We start from the raw sequence: 22,010 nt of genomic DNA, 5'->3' as shown, positions 1-22,010 counted from the left end.
TTGGCTTCTATTGTTCTTTTAGAATGTATTGTGTTTGCCATCTTGATTACGTGATAACTGTATCTGGGTATTGTGCACCGTGATACTTATTTGAATTCTTATAAGCTACGGAATTATAGTTGTCTCTGGATTTTGGGTTGCCTTTTCCCTAATTCCATTAGGAATTTATTTATTATGTGGATGGTGTCAAACACTGTTGGACAAGTTAAGTCTTTAGCAAGTAGGATGAATCTTGATTCTTTTTAGCATACTGCGAATCAAGATGGTGGCAAACACTTCAATTGTTGAAGACGGTGGAGTGGCGAAGAGTGTTATGTGGTGGTTCTTTAAACTTCTATATATTTGTTCGAGTGCAACAAGGGATTTGGACATTCAATATCAAAGGTAAGGAAGTAAGGAAGTGGTGTTTTACTTCCAAGCTGTTCCGGTTGGCTTTAAACTTTTATACATTCAATATTAGGATAGAATGCATGTTCCTGATGAATTAGACTTCTGTTTCATTCGAGTTTTGTTATCTTCTTGTTGATTTTGTTGTCGATTGGAGGGAGTGGGAAAGCCCTTTTGTGCCTCTTCATACACCCTCTTAGGATTGAAGTTTTTTTGGATAATTGTTTCCACCATAAATCATATGTTGCTAGTTGCTACTTTTTGTTTGATGTTCAGTGGGTAGTTTAGAATTTGAGAAATGTGAAATCCAAATTTATTTAAACGAGTGGGTACTTGAAGATGTATGCGATTCAACGTACCTTTTTTTCTTCTCACCAAAGAAGAATATGGTTTTTGTGACAAGCACACAGATAAAATTTTGCACCATTCATCTTAGTATTGAATAATAAGATAGCTTTATGCAATCTTCCTTGTCCTCCCACCCATTTTCTCCCCCTTCCAAATCATTGAGTGATTCTTTGGGAGTTGTCTTGAAGTTCTTTCTCGTTCAACACAAAATATTTTGTCAAGATTTGTTACTGGATATTTTTGTGTTTCTTAAAAGATCACAAATGTGTGAACGATGATTTTAAGGAACTATATAAGTAACCTCATGAACCTTTTTTTTCTTTTTTCCGTTGTGGAGTTCAACACAACATTTGATGAGATTAAAGGGATTTGAACAGCTCAGGTTGCCTCATGAACTACTAAATAATCTCTAAAAAATTAGATTAGTTAATTGGTTTGACGCTTATAAAATGTGGACTGTTACAACTTACAAACGACTTGGTGAGATGATCATGATTTTGAAATTACTAAAATTCCCCGAAAACAAATGCTTAGTTGATTTTTTTTTTTTTTAACAATTTGGTCGAAAGAGATAAGTCACAGCGAGATAGTATATTAAAAAGTGTCAAAAGACCCCTTTTCAATGCTTAATTGATTTTCACAAAATTATTTGTTAAATCTCATGAAATATGCACATTACAGCAAATTAAAAGATTGGTCAAATATGAAAATCATATTCTCATGAAATATGTACTTTACAGCAAATTTAAAGTTTGATCAAATACGATTTTTTCTCTCTTTTTGGTTAAATTACAATTATGGAAGGAAGTTAAAATTTAGTTCCAATGGTTTCAAAGTTTGAGAATTGATTGAACCTGATAAATGGTACTTATTCAAACTATACAGGGTTGGAATTTAACTTAGCATATATACTAGTGACCAAATTTTTAATTTGATTTTTTTTTTTTGTCGACTTTTGCATAAGCTATTCTTACAAAAGTAAAAACAAAAATATTATATATAAATGTAGTAGTAACAGATTACTCCTAACAAAATTGAGAGTTGCTTTAGAACACGAACCCAATTCAAAATTTTCACCTTCTCAACAGGGTAGAAAAAAATGGATGAAAAAAGGAAAGGGAAAGAAATAACATCACAAATAATTTCACAATATTGTAACGTCTGAATCCCCCTCTACTCTTTCTCTTTCTTTTCTTTCTTTGCATTGCTATTACCAGTATCTGACGGAGTTTTCACAATACTCAGCTGCCCACCTTCCTTGTTCGCTAAAGTAGCCGCCTTCGTTTCGTTGCAGTAATTTATGAACTTGCTCACTTCCTGTTGTTTTTTTCCCAGAATGTCGAGATTATCAGTAATGGAGGAAAAGTTCATGAAATGTGAAAATTCTCCACAGGAAAGGGTAAAAGTAGTATAAATCTTGGGACTCCATTACATATGGAACAGGATGCATAATGGGTTCTATACAATTACTAAGACAACCTAATCTATTCAATTCCAAAAATAATAATAATAAATAAATAATCAAGAAGAATACACCAAAACATTATAGCATTGTACAAATACCAGAATAATTACCAACCATTCGATACTAATTTCGACCATAAAACAGGGAAAGAACTTTGATAAGAAATAAAACCTTCCATTAGCATGACTAGTTTGAAGAAAGGGAGACAAACCAAGGAGTTGCAAACGAGTCTTCTTTTTTTCTCTATTAAGAATTTATGCTCCCATATACTAGGAAATTTACCCTTCTTTTTGGAAGGAGCCTTACACAAAGAAAGATACAAGAGAAATTGAAGGTGAGCACAAACATCACAACAAGAACAATGTTTGGCATGCTTATACTCATAGATGCCGTCTTATAAATTTTAAAAAAAAAAAAAAACCCAAAGTTTAAGTTTGAAACTTTGACTAGTGTGCCGATATCAGATTAAAAAAAAAAAAAAAAACAAAAACGACCATGTGGCAGTTATTTTACCTTGGAATGATAGGTAAAACCCAGGGAGCATCTAAATATTTTTTAAAAACTAATTCATACCAAGGAAATTTCAAATGAATAAACAAAACCGACTCCATTCGGATCAAGAGCTTGATAAAAGCATTTATACTGTACGGAATCTCAGTCTACCAACCATCTCATTATTTAGAAATCAATTTTTCATTCAAACCCAAAAAAACTCCTCTCTTTGGCCTTGCACAATGTTTCTTAATTTCTTAGAACTTTTTCTGTCAAACGATATAGAGATCCTATAAATGCACAAAAAACCATTCCTACAAAAGCAGGAAACTGCCTCTCATCATTCAAGTAATCCTTCCATTAAGATGTAGTGCAGACAAAAATTGTTCGGATATATTTCTAAATAGATTTTTAAGGTGATAATTGCTACAGATACATATTCTTAGAGCCCAAAGTTCTTTTTCTTAAGAAACATGACTTTCATTAACAAGAGAAGGGAGGAAGTTGAGTAGTTCCCCTTCCTCTTTTGTAAATTACAATTTTTCATTTGCCAATAGAATTTTTACACCAATGACTACTCCAACACAATCAAAGAGAAGATACTAATCACGACCAATATTAAATGCCTGAATGCATATATACAGCAAACGTAGAAACACAAACGTCTAGCAGTCATGTTACAATTTCAAACAATGATGTCAAAGTGAAATTTGAAATTAACTGAGGACTATCAACTACCAAGTTCTGCCAAGAGAAGGGGACTTAAGAACCATGCACAAAATCCATTATCAGCAATGAAAAGGCAAAGGAAGTTCAGAACTGTTCTCAGCTAACCAAAACAATGGATGATTGAAATAGTTCACCCGAATTGCGAACTAGCAAAGCTATGCAACATTTACCGTACACACAACCCCTAACTATTTCGATATCTTAACTCCGGTTGCACCTTAATCCAAATTTTTCGAACAGTATTTAACAATAGATGGTCACTTCATCTAGTATAACACTACAGAAGCTAGAAAATCGCATTCGAAACATTAAAAATACGAACAATCGCAACAAGACAAGTTATCAGCATAAGTTTCTACTCTCATGATTACTAAATTCCATATAAATTACCGGACAAGCACGAAAAGAGAACACGTACCCGATCTGTTTCCATCTCTTTGGTGGTCTTTGATGGCTTCACAAATCTTTTCCCTGGAAAGAAAACGCCGAATGAATACGGAGGAGGAGAAATCGTAATATTTACGCGTAAATGCAGAATATGAAAGCGGGGAAGGGGGAAAAGAGAAGATAGAGATACCTTTACGAGTCTGGGGGATTTTGCCATGGCGATTGGGAGGAATGGTTTTCCTCTTCTGTTGACCTTTGAATAGGTTTGCTTTCTGAGTCATCTTCTTCCTCCGAAAATCTTCTGCAAAGTAGGATTAGGGTTTATGAGATAAACCTGCGCTCTTTCTTTTAGATGGTTTCTTCGAAAGGAGAGATATCTTTTTAAAAGTAAATGTTCAACTTTTATTCCTATAAACTTACGGGAATCCTGTGGGAAATTTGTACGGATCGGTCAAATTTTGAGATCCATTCGAAATTTACCTCATCTTTAAAGAACACTTGAAATTTGACATTCTAATGACGTCAGTCGCATGTGGAATATTTGTTTAGTCCCTAAAACGCCCAATCATTCCTCTCATTTTGGACTCCTTCCTCTCATACTTTCCTCTCGTTAAAACGTCCATAGCACGTGCTCGATCTGGATTCTCTGCATTCCTCTCGTTTTAGACGCCTTTCTCTCGTTCTTTATCAGACAGGTGTAAAAGCTTGAAACGAAATTTTTACATAATGCAAGATAATGTGATTTTTGTTCCTTTTTTTTTTTTTCTATAATTCTATTTTTTCTTTTACATGTAGTTATAATAACTAATCTTAAAATTGCTATAAAGGATTATTTTCCTGGATAGGCTATAAGTCTTTCATCTCACATTGGGATCGCAAATAAGATAATCAAAGGGAAACTTACAAAGAGGCAACTTCAAATGTTTAGGAGGATTGTATTTAGAAAATTTGTGAAAATGGACATAGTCTTCAATAGCCCGCTAGCCCACCATATTTTATTGAGGGAGGTGGAAAGTAGTGGGCCTGATTTCTGAGCTTTGACTTGGATGGGATGATCGTTGAATTTTTTAAGGAAGATTTCCTATTGGTGACGGGATTCTGACGGTCACCTACTAAACTGGTTCGTATGTTAAAGTGACAAAATCACTATGATTGAAATACTCCAATAATTTAATGGCAATGGAAGTGCATCTCACCAAATGTGAAGAACGTTATAAGGCGTTAAGAGTTTGAAAATGACTTAGAGGCAGTGAAAGTTAGTCCTGTGTATTATTATGAATTGGGGTTGATAGGAAAAAACAAGACAAAAAATAGTATTGATAAATCATTGTTGGATGACGTGGAGGACCTTGAATACTTCAACAACTTAAATTGGGGACATATTTTATGGAAGAGAACCTTCAATGGTCCAAAAAAAGCGTTAAAAGACAAGGTCAGCTTGTACAAGGAGAAAGTGAAAAAAAAAAAAAAAAATTATGTGCTGAAGTACAATCTGCCAGGATTTCCTTACGCGTTCCAAGTATCAATTCTTACATTTTATTTATCATAAATGTCTAATGAATTCTTATTATTTTCTAATAAACTAAAATGGTTTTATAGGTTTGGACATATAAGATTATAGTCACTATTGCTGGGAGAGCTATAGTTCGACTTAACAATAATGTAGTGCCTCGAAACTGTCTGAAACAACAAAACCTGCTACATAGGGTGAATAGGTTGATAGTTTGTTCTCTAACTGCAGCAATAGCATGTGAACATGGAATCTCCAAATACCGAAACTGTCTGCAATTACACTCAAATGTGTTAAGGCTAACAATACCGTTTAACCTACCATCTTTCACATGAAACCTGTAACAATCAATTGGATTGACTTGAATGTGTCAATGTGCTAATTGACCAAATATTCCATTGCTCATAATGTCATTGTTGTATCACACACCTTATGTGTTCCAGTAGTATTGTTATTGGTAGTTTCCTCGCTTCTCTCGTCACCGAATTGAAATACTAGGCATTATTGTTCGTCGTGTTATCATATCGACTCACATACTGCTAACATCATACCCACCGCTCGACACCCGCATCCTCCAAATATCTTCCAAGGCTACCATTCTTGAAGTCCAATATTTGGTCCCAGTATCTTTTAAACACGAACCCTTGATACGCTCTTGCTGCACTATCAAACAATTTGTTCACCTCTTCATCCTTGAAGTTTTTATTGATATTTCTCTTTAAGTAAGTCTGTGAAATGTTGTTGGGAATACAACATCAATTGCATTGGTGATAGTTTTTCGTCAGTCTGAAACAAATATAAGATTAGGGCATTCCCCAATTGCAGCTTTCAAATTCTTCATAAACCATTTCCATGATTGGTTGGTCCTATTATCGACAATAGCATATGGTAGAGGGTACATCCATTGCAACCAACCAATATTGTGCCTTTGTACTTTGATGTGTGTTGTTATGCGATGAAAGAATGGTGTAGAATGCGATGGTGGAATATACATTGTGCATGCAAGTTTTCTCAGCAAGATCCAAGTATAAATTCTACCGAGTTGCCTGGTAAGCCCAAGGTCGAACACAGGGACTAAGGAAAACAGTATGCGATGGTAATTTTAGATCACTTTGCGATAACAAATAAATCAAAAGGTTGGTTGGTATATTGTTTAAAGTATAAAGTCTATGTGGCAAAATTTGAGAAAAGAGTTAATAATACGAAAGATGCGATGATTATGTGGGGAACGGGTTGAAAAGGGATTTAGCTAACACTTTCTAGGATTGCGTTCATGTTACGTGATCATGCTACATACATACAACAACAAGTCATCTCTCAATGCAAATGCTACGGCTTCTAGTTTTAGAACGCATGCGATGTATGCGATGATGTCTATAGGACTTACATCTAAGCCTCTATTCTTGTCTATGCGATGACGAATGACACATAGATACACAAGGTGACCACATACTACCATAACCTATCTCTAGGGTGCATGCGATGCATGTTGGCAAACAAAGCTTATCTCTAAGTATCTATCTCTTGCTTATGCAAATCCAATCTTGCTCTCTCGAATCTAGATTCTAACCTAGCTCTCTCAAGTCTTAGGTTCTTTCTTTAGACTATCTCTCGAGTAGCTCTAAAGGGTGATGGGCGCAATATAAGACAAGATGATTGCATGCAATGAAGATCCTAGGTCATGTTAGCTAATTACTTCTCAACCCATTTAAAAGTTTAGTTACTCATGCGTATTGTACAGAGAGTGAACAGATGTAGAAATGCAAGTTTCATTCTATATATGAAATTGAAGTACAAAATGACAATGTGAAAGAAAGATAAAGAGCAAGGTAGCAATCTCTTGCTTCCCAAGGGTTTTACACTGTTCTTCTCTACTCTGCTCAAAAGATATTTTGCTCTCGCAAGAGTCGGTCCTCTCTCTATTTTCCACGCTCCCTGGCACTCTCTTGAGCTGACCAGGATGATCTTCCGGCGTCTTCTCCCTTTTCTCGCTTCCGCCTTTTAAGTATAAGAAAAGTAAGAACAAGGCTATTATTGTCTATATGGTGAACTCTCTAAACTGAGCGAACTCCTTCAATGAAGGTGACCTTTGGTATTTATAGAGCTTCAGAGTGAAGAACTTTTTCTCTCGAATGATTGCACTGATGGAATGTCATTAATTCTCTGTCTGATGCACTGAATATTTGTTGCCCAAAAGTTGAGTGTACTTGCTACAGTATATTGTTAACGGCTTGTCAACTTAATTCGGAATCGACCGTCATCAACTTTTTGTCCCATTGTGATTTATTAAGCTTTCACCCAGATGCGCCTACCTTGATGCGCCGGCTCTATGCGGCCATCTTCTTGAGCAGATTTTCGCGAGCGCAAATGATCGCATAGCCTTGCGATCGTGATCTTTTATGCGCTCGGATGTTAATTTCTTCGGATCGCATTTCCGCCTTGAGTCAACGCATTTCCTGCATAAAATACATAAGTTAGCTGTTTTAATGCGATGGACGCATGCGATCGCAATGTTGCAAATTTAATGCTTTTGGATGCAATATTATATATTTTTACCGTCGCAATCCTGCATTGTTTATAACTTTGTGCTGTAATAATGTGCATTTCTGCTCGTTATCACACCCCCAAATTTAAAACAATGTTTGTCCTCAAGCATAAGCTAAAGATTTTCTTTAGAAAGTCGACCATTTTCTTTTTTCCTAGATTTCTCAAGGTTTCCTTATCAAATCCTATGTACCAAAATCTCTTTAATTCTTATCTAGGTCTCGTTCTTGAAATATTTCTAAAATTAGGGACTGAAAGTTTAACCTTCAAAAAGACCTTACTAGTTTCCAGGGCATCGCATGATTTATTTCATAAAAAAAAATTTCCAACTGAGGTATTTTCAAATGATTTTTATCCTTGCGTATTTTAGACATATATTTTTTTTTCTATGACCTTGTGCTGATCCAAATGCCTAGCATTCTTTTTGGCTTGCTCCCACGTGTGTCATGTGGACATCCAACTACGAGCAAGGCGCTCTTTCTCAGTCTAAACTCATGCCCATTTGGCAGTGGAGTTGCGATCATTTTATTTATGCGTTGATCATGACTCCTACCTTTGTTTTGGCTTGCCCCCACGTGTGTCATGTGGATATCCAACTACGAGTAAGATCCGATCGCAATGTTATGATTTTATTTTAAAACCTAAAAATAGCAAGGTTGAAAATGAATACCACACCCCCAAATTTAAACGCAGCAATGTCCTCATTGCTGAAAGATTGAAAGAAGTCATGCGATGCTCTTAGGAAGTTTCGTAAAAAGTCAGTTTGAAAGAAAGCTAGCAGACCACTAACTTCTAGAAATATTTCATGAGATGACTGTCCTAAAATTAAGTCATGCGTTTCATCATTGAAATCATAATTGGCAAAGTGAAATAATGTGGTGATTTACTAAATTAATCAATGTTAAATGATTGCGCCGACTAAAGAGGATGCGATGATAAAATTTTCAAAGTTAAAATGCGATGCGGGAGCGCAAAATTTGGAATAGAAAAAGTCAAGGAAAGGTACAACCGCCAAATTTGCTCTGTCGCCCACATTGTGTGTGAACGCATCCTTCTTTGCGGCGAACTTCTCTCTTTGATTACGGTGGCAGAATAAGCTAGTTGCATCTTTCGTGTAGCTCCTTCGCAATCATTTACCTCGATCGTTGCAAAGAAAACATCGAGAGGGTCAACTAACAGACAGAGTTCTAAAATGGTTTACCACGACCGTTCAACACGATTGAGGTGCCATTTTTTTTATATAAATATAAATACAAAAAGACAAATATGTGATAACAGATAAAAGAAAGGTAACGAACATTCATGAATCATTGATAAGAAAAAGTGTATTCCAAAAGAATTGCGTCCCTGATGAGTTTGAGTTGCATAGTAATGCAGGAACTACTTATTTCAATATGGACTTTTTACGTCCACGATGGCTTTCTCTTCTTTTCTCGCTCTTCTGGGATCTTGATTGCCTTAATTTGGAGCTTTTTTCCGTTAACGTTCATCACAATCTCCCCCTTGTGCACATCAATTTGAGCGCGACTGGTCGAGAGGAATGGTCGTTCCAATATGATGGTTGCATCTTCGTCCGCTTTATAGTCCAGAATGATAAATTTTTCCGGCAAAATGAATTTTTCAATTGAGATTGCGCATCTTTTAACTCTCCCTTGGGATGTATTCGAGATCTATCCGCAAGTAGAAGAGTCTCCGTCGTGGGCTTGAGTTTGTCCATATTTAATCGTTTGAAGATTGATTACATTTATACTCGCCCCAAAATGCATAGTGCTTGACCAATGTAGACGTCTCCAATTGAGCAAGGTATCGTGAAGCTTCCTGGGTCGCACATTTTTGGTGGGATCATAGCATTTTGCGTTACTGCCACTGTAGCGATCTTTCGTTCATCATTCTGTTTCTTTTTCAATCTTTGCAGGAATGGTGGTAGTTGTACTTCTTCTATCTCGTGTTTTAGAGGTTTAAAAGTGGACGCACGTTCTGGGTTCATCTTCTCGGGCTCTTCTGAATCATATGTCAACGGGTCCTTGATTGTCACCGCATTCGAGTTGGTCATGATGGGTTCTTCTCCTACTTCCATTGTCATTTTTTAGCTTAGCAAAGAGACTGCTAAACATTATTCCTTTCCTGTACCCCCAGAGTTGCAAGGGAGCTTAGTTGAGCTCGGCAACGCTCCTTGCGATCTATTTTTTAGTTTACCCATGATCTGTCCTAGCTGAATTTCAAGATTTTGGATGGACGTCGCTTGATTCTAAAGCTATGATTCATTCTTCTCAATATACTGCTTTAGCAAGCTCTCTAAGGATGAAGATTGTGGTGCCTGCGAACTACTGGCTTGGTTATGTGTTTGACCGTTAGTTCGTGGGAAAAATCCTTGTGGCCCTTCCTTTTGCGCCATTGGTTGAAAATTGTTGGTTGATTTTTCCATGCGAAGTTAGGGTGGTTTCTCCACCCGGGGTTATACGTATAAGAGAAAGGGTTATTCTTTATAAAGCACACTAACTGCGGATTCCTTGGGCATTCTTCCATCGGATGTGCTTCTCCACATATGACACAACTCGTGGTTGTTTGAGCAATTGCGTTGAACTTCCCTTTTTGCGTTTCTGTGCCATTGATTGCGATGTCTTGTATTAGGTTCATCATCGCATTCATTTGGGTTTGTAGGGATGCAATGGCCCCACTGTTCATGTCACTATCTTTGATTCTCAATCGTTGATCGCTTTCTCTCAAGTCCTCATGATTTTTTGAAATGCGATCAAGTATAGTTTTCGCCTCGTCATGTCTTATCGAGCAGACCACCAGCTGTTGCCGCATTGGCCAGACTGCAGGGTTCAAACCGTGATAAAAGATTTCCATTTGAAGACAATCAGGTAAGCCATTGTGCGAACAATCTCGCACCAGTCTTTTAAACCTCGCCCAAGCATCACTGAGCGATTTGTCAATTTCCTGTTCAAAATTCGCAATTAACTTCCTTCTTTTTGCATTCTCTGTTGGAGGGAAGTATTTCTTCATGAACTTTTCCATTACTTGTTCCCATGATGTTATCTCCCCTGGTTCGGGAGAATAAGCTCATTTCCTTGCTTGATCGCATAAGGAAAATGGGAACAACGTTAGTCGAACCTCCTCAACGGAGATATTTGGGAATACAAAAGTGTTGTAGATTTCAATAAAACTCCGCAGATGGGCGTGCGAATCCTTACCATGCCTTCCACCAAACTGTCTGGCCGTTTGAATCATCTGCAACATAACCGGTTTCATTTCAAACCTCGATCCGTCCAGAGCTGGCCTCATGATTCCTGAGGAGAAATCATATAGGTTGGGCGATGCATAGTCCCAAATGGGTCTATTGCGGTCACTCGCCAAGAGGATGGGGTTGGCCATTATATTATTTGTGTTTACGGCCCTCTCTTTTGGTTATTCCACCATTCTTGGAGTTCTGTCTTGTTGTTGTTGCCGGTTGTTTCTCAGTCTTCGTCGGAATGTTCTTTCAATCTCTGGGTAGTAATTCGCCAGAGATTGAAAGCTGCAAAGAAAATCAGAAAAATTACCGTTAGCATAATGTATTGTCGTAGTCCCCGGCAACGGCGCCAAAAACTTGATGCGTGTTGTTATACGATGAAATAATGGTGTAGAATGCGATGGTGGAATATGCGTTGTGCATGCAAGTTTTCTCAACAAGATCCAAGTATAAATCCTACTGAGTTGCCTGGTAAGCCTAGGGTCGAACACAAGGATTAAGGAAAACAGTATGCGATGGTAAGTTTAGATCACTTTGCTGTAACAAATAAATCAAAAGGTTGGTTGGTATATTGTTTAAAGTATAAAGTCTATGCGGCAGAATTTAAGAAAAGAGTTAATAATACGAAATATGCGATGAGTATGCAGGGAACGGGTTGAGAAGGGATTTAGCTAACACTTCCTAGGATTGTGTTCATGTTATGCAATCATGCTACATACATACAACATCAAATCATCTCTCAATGAAAATGCTACGACTTCTAGTTTTAGAACACATGTGATTGATAGGTATGATATACGATGCATGTAGTGTTGATAGCCTACATTGTTGACATTATGAAGACAACAACGCATACATTGTTGATAGCATACATTGTTGTTTTGTTTTGCCACATTAATGCATATTAGTTGATGTATTGTTGATTGGTAGGTATGATATACGATGCATGCAGTGTGATAGTACTATGGTTTATGCGATGTTTACTAGAATTCGATAGTACACCCTATTATGCCACAAGTTTCCTTACGATGAAACCAAGTGTAATTCCATCGCAAGTTTCTCGCTATGATCCGAGGTCGAACATGGGGAAATACGGTACCGGTTTAATACGATGTTTTCATGATGTCATGCGACCGGTTTATCAATTCTTTGGATTGAGTGTGTATTATACAAAAGCGATAAAATTACAGGAAAGTAAAGTAAAGCAGTAAAAATACAGTAAACCTAAGCTAGCATTTGATACAGGCGCAATGTACAAGATGCTAAGAGTTGGGCTAGCAGTGAAATCTGTGCAAGGATGTGGATTGCGGTGGCAAGGCTTATGGTGAGAAAAGAAAAGAAAGAAAAGTATACAAATCATCGTAAGTTCTTAATGAAAGTAAAGAGACAAATATTGTTCCGCTCTTCTCATGGCGTACACCTCTCAGTGATCGACCGCATTTCCCACATGTCTGTGTAGAAACTAGAGTTAAACGCAATGAACGCAAGGTTGCTTCCATGTCTGGAAGTACTTTTCGCTTTAGTTAACGCACTCTTCTGACCTTCTCTCAATAGATCAGAGTGGCATCTTCACTTCTGCTCTCACAGGTGAAGATGTCGTCCAACATGCTTTAGCTAAACGCATTTAATGACTTTAATTTACATTAAGTTCTAGGATGTTTATAGCACTCATCGAAGGATTAAGAAGACATTGTGAAGACAGTGTATAATGGGTGAACGGTGAAAGACAAGAAATGGCATGTGATAATAATCATAACAACTAATATTTCTATTAACCGTTTGATACATGATGAATGAAAAATTAGATGAGAAAGATATGGAATACAAAGAAAAGGGTAGAGTAGAAACGATCAGTGCCAATGTCTTGGTCACTGATCGGTGGAGATCTGCTTGCCGATTGTGGTTGACAGGATGATAGGAAGAGCTTCCCTCCCGGGCTAGCTCTTCAGTAGCAGAATCCTTGAATGGAGCTTCGCTCGGGGATGGTGATTGATAGGCTCTGAGATTACACCTTTCGGCCTTATCTTTTCTTCTTCCCGGATTTATCTTTGAAGCACTCAGCTAAGCTCTCTTTTCTTTTGAATCTTGCAGCACTTTGTCCAGCACCAAATAGCATAAATTTTCATTGAATTTGCTGGGGTATTTATAGGCGCAGCTCCATTGACTCCGGCCAAGTGGTCTCCACATTTGGTTATGGAAGCTCCGAAGATGGAGGGATTTTATTCCTTCTGTTATACAATCCGACCATCAATTGTGCACAACCGTTAGCTGCACACGTGTCGTGATCTCCTGCACTTGCGCTGCTCATTTGCATCACTTGATCATTAGTCCGCATGCGACGTTTGTTTTTATAACCGCATGCGGTTGTCATGAGGTTCTGGATCGAATATCGCACTGCGCCGTTTCATCAATGAATGTCTGTGCGTTGACGTTCTATAGGCGCAATTGTGATATGGATGCGTTGATGAAATTCTCTTGAGCCTTGGGCACAAGTGGTGACTTTGGTTTTCCTGCAAAACAGAGCAAATATTCGTCATATTCTCCATCTTTTAGCGTTAGTGGATTTTCTTGCAAGCATTTAAAATTATTAACAAACTAAGTTAATTTTCCTACAATCAGCGCATAATACCTCACTTTTGGCCGTAATAACTAGATAAGGTGGCATAAATAACTTGTATTTCTATAAGTTATCAGCATGTGATGTATGCAATGATATCTACAGGACTTACATCTAAGCCTCTATTCTTGTCTATGCGATGACGAATGAAACACACATACACAAGGCGACCGCATACTACCATAACCTATCTCTAGGGTGCATGCGATGCATGTTGGAAAACAACGCTTATCTCTAAGTCTCTATCTCTTGCTTATGCAGATCTAATCTTGCTCTATCGAGTCTAGATTCTAACCTAGCTCTCTTAAGTCTTAGGTTCTTTCTTTAGACTCTCTCTCGAGTAGCTCTAAAGGGTGATGGGCGCAATATAAGACAAGATGATCGCATGCAATGAAGTTCCTAGGACATGTTAGCTAAGTACTTCTCAACCCATTCAAAAGTTTAGTTACTCATGCGTATTGTACAGAGAGTGAACAGATGTAGAAATGCAGCATTCTATATATGAAATTGAAGTACAGAATTACAATGTGAAAGAAAGATAAAGAGCTTAGTAGCAGTCTCTTACTTCCCAAGGCTTTTACACTGTTCTTCTCTACTCTGCTCAAAAGATATTCTTGCTCTCGTAAGAGTCGGCCCTCTCTCTATTTTCCACGCTCCCTGGCACTCTCTTGAGCTAACCAGGACGATCTTCCAACGTCTTCTCCCTTTTCTCGCTTCCACCTTCTAAGTATAAGAAAAGTAAGAACAAGGCTAACTATCGTCTATATGGTGAACTCTCTAAAATGGGCGAACTTCTTCAACGAAGGTGACCTTTGGTATTTATAGAGCTTTAGGGTGAAGAATTTTTTCTCTTAAATGATTGCACTGATGGGATGTCATTAATTCTCTGTCTGATGCACCGAATATTTGTCACCGAAAAGTTGAGTGTACTTTCTACAGTATGTCGTTAATGACTTGTCAACTTAATTCGGAATCGACCGTCATCAGCTTTCTATCCCATCGTGATTTATTAAGCTTTCAACCAGATGTGCCCACCTTGATGCGTCGGCTCTATGCGGCCACCTTCTTGAGCAGATTTTCGTGAGCGCAAATGATCGCATAGCCTTGCGGTCACAATCTCTTATGCGCTCGGATGTTAATTTCTTCGAATCGCATTTTCGCCTTGCGTCAATGCATTTTCTTGCATAAAATACATAAGCTAGTTGTTTTAATGCGATGGACGCATGCGATCGTAATGTTGCAAATTTAATGCTTTTGGACGTAATATTATATATTTTTACCATCGCAATCCTACATTATTTTATAACTTTGCACTGTAATAACGTGCCTTTTTGCCCGTTATCATACTTACCCTTCAAATGAGTGCCATCAACAATGATCACCGGACGGCAACTCTTTAACCCTCTTAAGCAAAGACCTAGTGTCATGAACATATATTTGAAGTATTGAGATTCTTCAAGTTCAATCTCAAAAACGGTCATTGGATTTTCAAACTTTAAAGCTTCCATATAAGCATGCAATAGGGTGTAAGATTCCTCGGGGGTACCCTTTGCAAGAGTAAAAGCAGTTTCTCTTGCACGCCATGCCTTGTCGTAACTTATGTTCACACCATATTTCTGTCGCAAATCTCAATAATATGGTATGGGGTTTCAGCACGACCAGCGCCGAACTTCTCTTTGGTTAGTTGGCCAATGAAAAACGCGTTAGCTTGCCTAGGGTCATGATTAAGGACTTGAATCGAGCATGTGCGGACAGCCGTATATTTATTGATCTTTAAAATGTCACAACCATTCATTCTAACTGCACGTACTGTCACACCCCTTCCTAGCCTTAGCCCCCAAGACTTAGAAGGGAGTATGAGGATACACCAGTAGTATTTCAAGTCAACATTTTAAATTAACATTTCCCTCCTGTATCTATTAAAGACAATAACACGTTTACAATGATCTATCTAACTTTCATACATATAGTTCAATTTCCTATATTCTTTTATCACATGATCCGAACCGTGCCCTGAGAATTTACCAAGTCTTGGTGTTTTGGTGGTTTATAGACTCTTTCCTGAACGCTCCGCTTGCTACCTGAGGGGGGAGGGGGGGATAGAAGAAAACATTTGGAAGAGTGTGAGCTACTAAGCCTAGTGAGTGGTGCTTTTAAAATAATAATCACTTTGCAAAACATATTTTTGGGAAGTCAATTACATAATCACAATTTCAGTATACTCTATGCATGATCGTGTGTAATTTCATACAATCATTACCTTCTAATTCCATGCTATACTTGCCATGTTCACATCATGTACATATTATCAATCATAACATCTTTTTATGGAAACTTTCCTATAACCCACTTTTCCCGCCAATGTGCACATCGATAATTCTTTTCCTGCTAGTCATGCTTAGGTAACTTGATTATATTTCTCACCGGTCATCATCGACTATTATTTCCCGCCAACCGAGGCCGACTATATTTTCCTGCCAAGTACACTTTTTAAGCATGCTAACTTATGTAGTCCGGGTATAATCTCAGTTTCCATAGAAACTTCACAAACAATATTATGGCAAGCAACATAACATCATAAGCATGCATTTTGCATTTACATATACATTTATCCACATATCAACGCATAAAACTAAGTAACCACTCGCCGTAAGCAAGTTTTTCTACTAAAATCACCTTGAGAATATCTTCCTGAGAATTCCTCCATATCAATGAAAAATTCCTCAATTAATACTTGTTATATCAATAAATAATGTTAAAATAGTCAAAATACTATTTTATAATCAAAGTACCAGCTTACCCTACTCCAATTTAGCCAAAATCCTAAAATTAGCCCCTTTAGAGGTTATTTGGGTTGTGGTAGGCAGCTGGGTGGTTGGCTGTGTGCAGGGTGGGCGTGTTGTGCCGCACAGGGGGCTGACGCGTTAGGTGTGTGTTGCATGGTGGCCTGTTGCGCTGGGTGTGATGCATCCCACGGTGGGGTTGTTGCGCTGGGCTAGCGTGCGGGATGCTTGAGCGAGGCGCGCTGATGGGCGGACGCAGCACTGCAAGGCGTGCGCGCAGGATGTTGGATGCATTGGCTGGCTGTGCGTTCGGGCTGGCTCAATGTTTCACCAACGCAACCTTTGTTTCTTTTGAACTCCATTTAACTTGGTAGCCTAATAACTCGAACGTAATACTCTAAATATGCTCTCAACATAAGATTTTGGTGATGGTATGAATAAATCCCTTTCACCCAACCCCTCTATTTATAGCCATTCCAAACTCACCCCCTTGTGACAACTCAACTCCCATTTGTCTCACTTTGGAGCTGCCAACACTTAGCCTACCCAGCCTAGCCTTGAGTTGTTCTCACCTCAACTTGCCAGCCAAAATTTCCTTTTTTGCATGAAATCTCCTTCACCCACCTCCTGCTTAGGGTGATAAGACCTCCATTGCATGAAATCTCATTTGTCCACCTCCTGCTAGAACTTTGTGTGAACCTTCTTTTGCCACCTAAATCACTTAAATACTTAAACATATTCCTCTACATAAATTGTTTAAGACTTATGATTGTATAACTCTTGACATCTTCCCTTGGAGTTTTTCCATCAATTAGCCTTACCTTTTGTCTTTAACGCATAGCAATTCAACCTTCTTTCATCAAAGTCCCACTTAGCCATCGCATGAGTCAGCCATCACCAACGCATAGAGTGGTCGCTCACCCTCGATGCATGGCTTGCTAGGTATGCTTGCTCGGCCTACTAAGCATGGACACACGGCGCTGACCATCGACGCATGGGTGTGCTGCCTAGGGGCTTGCACATTTGGCTACATATGCGCGCGTGGCCGCATGGGCGTGCCTCGCCTCATGCGTGTGCCTCGCCGCATGGGTGTGCGCTTGGCATAAGGCGTTGACGCATGGCTACTTGGCAGACTCGACAGCGCTTGATGCGTAGAATAGGCATCCGGCTTGTCCGCTCAACCATAGACAGGACGCTCGGCATACATGCTCGACGCATGGGCTGCACGCTTGGCCTCGGCACATGGCCTGTGCGCTTGGCCTCGACGCATTACCTGTGCGCTTGGCCTTGATGCATGGCCTGCGTGCCTACCATGCTCACTCGACACATGCCTCCAATGCATGCCCTGCTTGTGTTCGCATGCTCTTGCGTTTGTTGTATGCAAGCCCTTGGCCATTTTCAAGTCTTCTTGCTTCCATCCTCCATGCACTCTTGCGTTCAACATATTATATTGGTCTTTTGGTCACCTTTTTAATGTTTTTGCCCCAATATCCTTAGGATTTTTCTTCTCTATTTACCTCCCACTTTAGTGTTAGGGTCTTACAATCCTTACTTAGGATTTGTTCTTCTCTAATTAACCTTTCCACTTTAGATTTAGGGTCTTACACGTACTCCCCACTTACATGTCTCGTGGATACATCGAACACTATATAGTTTTTTATTTGATTTCTTAACCCGCAACTTGAAATTATTCTTTACAGCCAACATGACAACCTCATTTTTACATCATTCTTGCAAAAGAAGATTTTGCCTACCTCAATACAACTCTCTTCTACTACCTTGGTCCTCTAATACACATTACCAACAAAATGACCAAAGTCATTATGGAGAATCAAGGTCGGAGTTAGGACCAAACCACCCCATTCAGTAGTCAGAGTCACAACAATATCATCTAGAACATTATCGAAACCAGTGCCATTACAAATGTCTTCCATGGTCTCAATCATCTCGTTTACAATATTCTTATTCACAATGTTCTCATTGATAAAATTTTCATTACGGCCCCTCTTTCGCCCCAAATTATTCCAAACAATATCATTTACAACATTGTTGCAACTAACATCATTCCTAATGTCTTCCATGGTCCAATCAGTCTCATTCACAAAATTCTCATTATGGACCCTCTTTTGGCTGTAAGTATACAAATCTCAGGGATTCATGTTGTCATCTCCCATCGAGACCACTGATAGAAAAGTATCTGATTGATTATTAATATCACCTACATACATTGGTTCGCGTTCTGCCTTTATGTCATCGAATTCTGCCACTTGATGGATTTTCTCAACACTTATGAATATCGGCGGTCTGTTACGATCAAACTCCAAAAGTAGAAATTTAACATCATTTTCGTTCATAAAAAATACTTGAGGACATTCATAATCCAATTTATATTTCACTCTCATTATCAAGTTGAACTCTAAAAATTTAATTTTCGTAAGGTCAAACAATCGATCTCTCAATTCACTATACTTCAATGTCATAGGCTCTAGGATACCCTTCAATCATCCTCTGTTATAACATTGTTCCTTTTCATCCCATGACCCTCCATATCGAACAAACAACTGCTTCTCGTCCATCATTCAATAATACACAAACAAGTAAAATTAAAAATTTAGATTCTATTAAACTCTTGTTAGTAACTCTCGTTTCTTCCTCTCATTTCTTCCTATCGTTTCTTCTTCTCATTTCTTCCTCTCCTTTCTTTCTCTCGTTAACTATCGCTCTCATTCACTTTTCTTGTTTATATATCTGATACAATTTTTCCTTCCTCTCATTGGACTAGCCTCACTCTCATTTCTTCCTCCTGCCTATCTATAGCAGCATAATACCACCTCACAAACAAACCATTCCTATCACGACTCATACAATTTAAGTGAATGAGAAATAACACAGTGAATGTGTATACTTACTTGGAGTGTGAAATTGCTTGTATGTGTTGATTCAATAGTGATTATAACATTACAAATTCATATTTTTGGGAAACTTTGTTGTTGAATGTTATGAGTTTTTTTTAGAAAGAACCGATGGACAAACTCGAAATACCAATTTTGCGTTTTGTTATCTTAATGAAACTTAATGTGTACAACACTTTTCTTTAAATTGATTTGAAAGAATTGTAGGTTTGTCAGTTCTCTTTTTCGAAGTATTGGGAAATTCATACAACGACCATTAAGTACATGAAAATTGGTGGAAAATTGATATCTGGCAAAGAATGAGATGTAGAAAAAAGAGAAAAGAAGATGAAACAAGAGGAATGAGGAAGTCAGACTGAAAATTAAAATTTAAACGTTCAATTTCTATTCGATGAAGAATAAGAGGAAGGCACGAGAAAAAGGAGTCTAAAACGAGAGGAATGCACGAGAATCTGAGTTACATGCATGTTATAGGCGTTTCAACAAGAGGAAAGAGTTCAAATGAGAAAAATAATCAAGAATCTAGGATACGTACGTGACATCGAGCATTTTGGGGACTAAACAAACATTTCACACGTGATTAATGTCATCAGGAGGCAAATTTTCGAGTGTTTTTCAAAGGTGGGCCAAATTTTGAACGGGCCTCAAATTTTGGCCCACCCGTACAAATTTTGGGAAATTTGTATAGATGGGCCAAAATTTGAGACCCACTTGAAATTTGGCCCACCTTTAAAAAATGCTTGAAATTGGCCTCCTGATGACGTCAACCACGTGTGAAATGTCTTTTTAGACCAAAAAATGCTCGATAGCACACAACCCAGATTCTCATGCATTCCTCTCATTTTGGACTCATTCCACTCTTTTTTTCCTCTCATTCTTCATCTGACAGAAATCGACCATTTTAAATTTCAGTTTTCAATCTGACTCTTTCATGCCTCTCGCTTCATCTTCTTTCCTCTTCCTCAAATTTCTATATTTCTCTCTCGTGTCTTCTTCCACTCAGTAACTTGCATGCGTCTAATTCAGTCCATTAAACCTATACCATCGAACGCCAACAACATCATTAACTACGCAGTTGCTCCTTTCTCCATTTGTAAAGGCAATTACTCGCTTGCTTTTTTCTACACCTCCAAAATTTAAGGTAGCACTGGTACAAATTGTGGTTTAGGTTTTCACTTTCATTTGATTTATACAAATTTCAAATTTAGTTATTCTAAATGTAGTTTAATGAAGTACATGTTTTTTTTTGTCTACTAGCCAATAAAAAATCACACATTAATATACATGTAAATTAAAAAAAAGACTAATTATACAAAAAAAACGATATGAAGAAATGAGACAAACGAGTAAGATGAAATAAACGAGAGTACGTGGCGAAAGAAAGAAATGAGAAAATTATACGAGAAAAAAGAAGAAGAGCAAGAAACAAGATGAAAATTGAGAGGAAGAATCGGGAGAATGACAGAAGTCAAATCAGTTGTTTACTATAGCATGTGTTATAACAAGTTAAAATACAATGAAATCTTTCACTACGTAAAGATGTGATCTATTTGTACATTGGCTTCGGCTATATTGACGAGTGGCTCATTACATGTCTGTCAATTATGGCTGACACTGCCACCATGTTTGCATTTTTTTGGGGATCGACATTCTCCAGAGGACGAGATCCTCTATACCCCCCATTGACATATTCAAACAACCCTATAAATGGAAGGATCTTAACGTCATCATACGTTGGCAGTTTCTTCCATTTAGTCACATGGCCAAGGAGATATTGATTCTGGGTATGCAAGGACAAACGACTCAATAGAATAGAATCTGCTACATAGGGTGAATGGGTTGATATTCTACTCTCTAGTTGCAGCAATAACGTGCGAACATAGAATCTCCAAGCACTGGAATTGTCTACAACTGCACTCAAGTGTGTCAAGGCTAACAATATCATCTAACCCATCATCTTTCACATAGAACCTGTAACAATTGATTGGATTGACTTGGTATTGCCTGGCTTTCTCACACTTTAATGATATCATTTCCTCTGCATATTTTGAATGTGTCGATGTGCTAATTGACCAAATATTTTGCCACTCATAAAACCATTGTTGTATTAAACCCCAATTGTATTCCAATAGTGTTGTTATTGGCAACATCCTCGCTTTTTTCATCACCGAGTTGAAATAATCGACACTATTGTTCGTCATGCTATCATATTGATTTGCATATTGATAACATCGTGCCTACCGTTCAACACCCGCATCCTTCAAATATCTTCCAAGGTCACCATTCTTGAAGTCCAATATTTAGTCTCAATATCTTTTGAACGCGAACTAAGCTTTTTATTGTATTATCAAACAATTTGCTCTCACCGCCTCATCCTTAGAGTTTTAATTCATGTTCCTCCTTAAGTGGAAAGTACAAAGTCCGTGAAATGTTGTTGGGGATACAACATCAATTGCATTGGTGATAGCTTAGTGTTAATCTGGAATGAATACAAGATTAGGGCATTCCCCAATTGTAGCTTTTAAACTCGTCATAAATCACTTCCATGATCGGTCGGTCTCATTGTCGATGATAGCATATGCTAGAGAGTACATCTGGATA

At 38.1% G+C, this 22,010-nt stretch overlaps 1 protein-coding gene across 1 annotated transcript; it reads right to left on the bottom strand.

Moving 5' to 3' along the window:
• Positions 1 to 1,705: 1,705 nt before the first annotated feature.
• Positions 1,706 to 4,190, bottom strand: LOC120085359 (2,3-bisphosphoglycerate-dependent phosphoglycerate mutase). Its single transcript, XM_039041303.2, has 3 exons — positions 3,999 to 4,190; positions 3,840 to 3,892; positions 1,706 to 2,052 (listed from the first exon to the last, which is right to left on the bottom strand). Exons 1-3 carry the CDS (start codon positions 4,087 to 4,089, stop codon positions 1,909 to 1,911), a joined length of 288 nt encoding a protein of 95 aa, XP_038897231.1. The 5' UTR covers positions 4,090 to 4,190; the 3' UTR covers positions 1,706 to 1,908.
• Positions 4,191 to 22,010: the final 17,820 nt, after the last annotated feature.

Source organism: Benincasa hispida, chromosome 9 (assembly GCF_027475165.1).
Source record: "Benincasa hispida cultivar pf3 chromosome 9, pf3_genome.v1.1, whole genome shotgun sequence".
NCBI lineage: Eukaryota > Viridiplantae > Streptophyta > Magnoliopsida > Cucurbitales > Cucurbitaceae > Benincasa > Benincasa hispida.
This window is presented reverse-complemented; position numbering and strand designations above follow the sequence as displayed.